The 4,996-nt window shown below is 36.2% G+C and overlaps 1 protein-coding gene across 1 annotated transcript in view; it reads right to left on the reverse strand.

The window, feature by feature from the left end:
* Positions 1 to 2,655, reverse strand: part of LOC118748918 (transcription factor grauzone) — a 19,763-nt gene extending 17,108 nt beyond the window's left edge. Inside the window, exons 1-5 of the mRNA XM_036483658.1 lie at positions 2,566 to 2,655; positions 2,348 to 2,466; positions 1,899 to 2,274; positions 1,469 to 1,835; positions 1,211 to 1,414 (exon numbers count right to left, since the gene is read on the reverse strand). Coding sequence (XP_036339551.1) covers positions 1,211 to 1,414; positions 1,469 to 1,835; positions 1,899 to 2,274; positions 2,348 to 2,466; positions 2,566 to 2,644 — 1,145 coding nt within the window. The 5' untranslated portion in view covers positions 2,645 to 2,655. The remainder of the gene's footprint in view (positions 1 to 1,210; positions 1,415 to 1,468; positions 1,836 to 1,898; positions 2,275 to 2,347; positions 2,467 to 2,565) is intronic.
* Positions 2,656 to 4,996: the final 2,341 nt, after the last annotated feature.

Below are 4,996 nucleotides of genomic sequence, written 5' to 3' on the forward strand. Positions count from 1 at the left end.
ACCTGACCATACCATGACTTAGTTCCCGGCCATTTAAACACAAACAGAATTAATACAATCTGACATAAAACTAATAATTTAATTAGAGGAATAACCTGATTACATGTGGACCACTAAGGTCTACAACCAAAAAAATCATAATATACAATTTAAAATGATAAAACATTGAATAACAAATAAAGAATTGAAACCAATAAGACGTAAGCATAGCAGAAACTTTCGCATGTGGTTCTGGCCCTCAGCGGTATTACCATACGTGTATCAGTGGAGCAACGTTGGACACACCTGATGATCACTTCCAGCAGTTGGAAGATAACATACTAAGGGCCGGTTACTCAATGTCTGGTTAACACTAATCTCCGGTTAAACATAGTTATCGACGTTACCGACTCCCTGTTGTATGCATGGAGTAGAAGACGTCGACCGGCCTAAGGGCCGGTTGTTCAATGTCTGGTTATCACTACTTGCCGGTTAAACATCATTATCGACGATTTCGACATCATGCATAGAACATGTGATCGATAAAGCAGTCGTTGTATTTAACCAGAGCTTCTACCTCCGACTTGCGCTATTCATAGATTGAAATAAAAAATATATTAATTGTGCGCGTTATGTACATCTGAAATTTTCATTTCGTGTTGGCCATAGCGATGAAAACCATAATGAACGTGCAACAATGTGCCAAACTCGACATAACCACCTCCGAACAAACTCAGCAGCCGCCATTTAATTTGGCAAACAAAAGTTTGTCTGCATAACTCCGACCTTAGAAACTTGGAGAACTACAGATTTTTGATTTCTAGGTTAAACATAAAGAGAGCCTTGACAGAATCATGCTGCCACATCATTTTTTCACATATTTTTAATAAAATTTCTCCAAATATGCCATATGATTTCTACAACTGTTTGTTTGTAGAAGAATGAGCGACTATAGACTATTAACACGCACTTATTGAACGAGAAAACAACCTTTGAAAATACCACGGATAATCGATATCGACTAACAGTCGTTTATCTACTACTAGTCGACACTCGCAACTCATTATAAGGACCTTAATTTTTTTTTGAATTTGAAATTAGAAAACCCGATTTTTTTAACTTTCCATTTCAAAAATGCGGCATAGCACCCGTAGCGCTCTAAATTTAAACCAATCTCAACAACATCTCACGACTTATCGGAGGTCCGGAAACTTTTTTTTTACATATTTACCTTTTATTACATATTTCGCAAGGATATTCTTTGACATCATTGTGCCGTTTTAAGTGATTGTCCAGACATTTCTGCCCTCGAAAACCCTTCGAACATATAGGACAGCTAATAGTTTCAATTGCTTCCTCTTTTTTGGAATGAATCATTTTAAGGTGACTAGCCAAACACTTACTGGACTTCAACTGTTTACCACATATGTCACATCTGAAAAGATTATAGTGAATACAAGCATTTTGTTATACGGTGAATTGGTTTTACTTGAATTTGCTAGGATTGGTATGCCATTCGACGTGTTCCGCTAATAAATTTGGCTTACGGTAAGTTCTACCACAGCATTTTACGTATGCAGCTCTGTTATGTGCTTGTGCAAAATGAAAACGCAATTCGGTGTAGTTTGGAAAACTCTCTTTACAAAGATCACAACTCAACAACATGCTATTTGCAATAATATCTTCGTTTTGTTTTGCTTTTTCCGTTCTCGGTCCACATTTTTCGCTTGATGTATGGCTTTTCTTACGTTTTTTTCTAATTTTCTTAATCCGAACATAGCTTTTCTCAGCACTTTTTACTACCTTTGGAGCTTTCTTTTGTAATTTATCCTTTAAACTTAACAAAGGAATATCATCTAAAATTGGAAACGAAATGTAAATATTTACTTGTCGAGGGCATAAGAAAGAGCGTCCAGTACCATCAATTGATTCGTTGACATCGGCCCAGTCATTATCGAGTTGTAACTCATCACAGGAATCATTGTCTAATTTGATATCTGGTGCAACACTAATGTTTTCCTGCGGCAGCGTAGAGTCAAAGCTGCATTCGTAAGCTTCTGGCGCAGGTATATCTTTTATATCAAGCAATATTTCTTCTTGATTATCCACCGTCTCTCTACTGACATCAATGACGGTCGTTGTGTCTTCCTTAATCCCACTACATTTAACTGCTAGGAATTCACTACCCAACGAACTTTGTTTCATATCTACATATAACCAAAATTTGTGGAATTCCTCCAAGTGATCCGAGCAATCTTCACACAGCTGAGTTGATATCGGGTCATCTTGCGTTATCTAAAATCAATCGGTGCAGTAGATGTATATATACACATATGTATATGAGCTGGCTTGTAATTGGTTAGTTTACCTCTAGAAGGAAATATTTCGCTATTAATTTAACAAATTTGGCTTCCTTTTTAGAATAGTCGAATAAGCAGATAGCGCCTTCTGGAACTAAGGTGCGTAGGCACAACCGACAAATCATTTCTACAGCGTTTATAAATTTTAGTAACAAATGCAATCGTATAGGTATGGCAACGATTTATCATTTGATAAAATTAATCGATTATTATCGATTAAACCTACCAGTTTTGGTTGGAAGAGTCCATGTGTGGCAAACTGACCGCTGGACTAAATCCTGCAACTTCATACTGAGAGTGAGCATATTTTACTCTCACGAAATTGCTCTCAGTTACTGGAAATCACAGGAAATTTGTCTGCTGGAACGCTTATCGGACTAAATCCTGCAAAACCTGCAAATCGTACTGCTGCTAGAACGCAACTAAAGTCACAAAATTCAGTACATCACTATAGTGATTTATACTGCGCCCCAAAGTATGCCGCTCAAGCAAACATGCACCCACAAAATGCAATTTAAAATTTTAGTGCATTTCATTAGCACTTAAAATCTGTTTTTTGTGGCATATTTTCAGGCGCAGCAGAAATCACAATGGTGATGCCCTGAGTTTTGTGACTTTGTTAGAATAGGGGGTCTTATCTTTAAAAATATTTTTGCATAGCTATAGCTTTTAATGAAGATATATGTGGTCCCGAGGATTAACCGCTAAGGTCTAAAAAACACATTTGAAAAAAGAATTATCGCGTATTGTCAAAGAATGACGGTAAATCCTTTCGCAATACGTCATATTCCTTCTACTTCTTATTTGGCGTGGCCAGCGATCGGACTTTAAAAAAATTCTGTGTGGTAGAAGCTGGAAAAAAATGTGTAAGATTTCAAAAAAATGTGGTAGATCTCTGGTTTGGATCAAACTTTGTACAAAAATTAAAAAAATTCTGCAAGATTTCACCTAAATTGCAATCTTTTTAATTAGATTAAAAAAAAAATTATTTTAATTTTTTTCCTTGACAGAGTAGAGCAGTTCCTTCCATTTCAAGATATTTTTCGAACATATTTTAAGAAATTTCTGCAACCTTGTGGAGTGCTGCCAGCTTTTCTTTTTATCACATCATGAATCACCGAACAAATGTGGCACGTTCCAGAAACAGCTAATTGGGATTTGCTGATTTTGATAATTCTCATGACAAAAGTAAACAACGCCTCAGAAACTTTAGATGCACTTAAATTTGCTAATACTTTCACAAAAAACGTCGGTTTTAACATTTTCGATATTAATTCTTTTTATAAATCATATATTTGGCAATTTAACACACTACGTTTTCTGTCGAAAAAGATTATTACTGAGAAAATTTACTATTTTACAGTTTATTTTATCCTCCCATTCGGCTTTGTTTACTTTTACTTGAGAAATTTTATCGTCGCCGGGAATGCGGAATCTTGTATTATATCATTCTTGTTACCATATAGTGTTTACATGTTGGAGAATTTTTGCTCTTAAAATTAAGTAAATTACGTCGAGCAAAAAAAAACTACGCAAAAACGCGAATATGTGGTAGATTTCAGACCTTGAGTGGTAGATGCTCAAAAAAGTGGCAGATCTACCACAATGTGTCACTGATAACCGCCTAAGCGATTTTGGCCGAGTTCAGCAAAGCACGCCCGTCGAGCCAAGTTCTTCTCCACCTGATCTTTCCATCGCAATGGGGGCCTCCCTCTTCCTCTGCTATCACCAGCGGGTTCCGAGTTGAATACTTTCAGAGCTGGAGCGTCGGTGTCCATTCGAATGACATGGCCAAGCCAGCTTGTAAGTGGGAACACTTTTGAGAGAGTAACTGAGCATCTGTTCCTAGTCAGAAGTTACAAGTAGTCTGTTGCTTTGAACTTCGAACTAAAACCTGTGGAACTGTCAAACTACAATTTTACTCTCTCAAGTGAGAATAAAAGAAAAACAGATGCAGAAGTGCACGGGAACGCAAAAAGCACTATTTCCTCTAAAAACGTCAGTCGATTTGTTAACATGTCATTTGAACAACACTGATTTAGCTGAAATATCACTAACTAATTATTAAAATCTATACATATTCAAATATTTCGTTGTTTACTTCCATTTTTTTTTTAATATAAGGTTATTTGCTTTCACCGCTTTCTGTTGTTGTTTGCACATGCAAATCAGCTGATCGTTTTACGCTTTTCATGAACTTACAGGAAAAAAAAACTCCGGACTAAATCCTGTAACTTCTTACTAGGAACAGTTTATACACACGGTGCTCGCTGCACGTTCGTTTTCCTTTTTGATAAAAAAAAAATCGATGTGTCCATTGAAACATATAGTTTTTCGAATAGGGAATAAAGCGAAAAGAATGATCATATCCTTTATATTCGAAAGAATTAAAAAAAAATATGAGAAATGATAAAAACTTATCAACTTGGTACGAACTTTGGATACAATTAACAACTGTATTCGGCTGATTGCCTCGTAGTTAAATTTTCGTTAAGATTTCTACCGGGCGTGGGGCGCACACATGTGCTTTTTTAAGAAGTTTTACTTCTATCACGTGTACGGTGTTGCTTTTTTCCAAAGTAGTTTTGCTTAGTCGCAATTTATAGCATTTTATGTAAGTATAAGCGGCACATTGGGAGAACTAAATGCATTCATAC

Source organism: Rhagoletis pomonella, unplaced genomic scaffold (genome assembly GCF_013731165.1).
Source record: "Rhagoletis pomonella isolate Grant_MI unplaced genomic scaffold, Rhpom_1.0 Rhpom_scaffold_00013, whole genome shotgun sequence".
Taxonomy (NCBI): Eukaryota; Metazoa; Arthropoda; class Insecta; order Diptera; family Tephritidae; genus Rhagoletis; species Rhagoletis pomonella.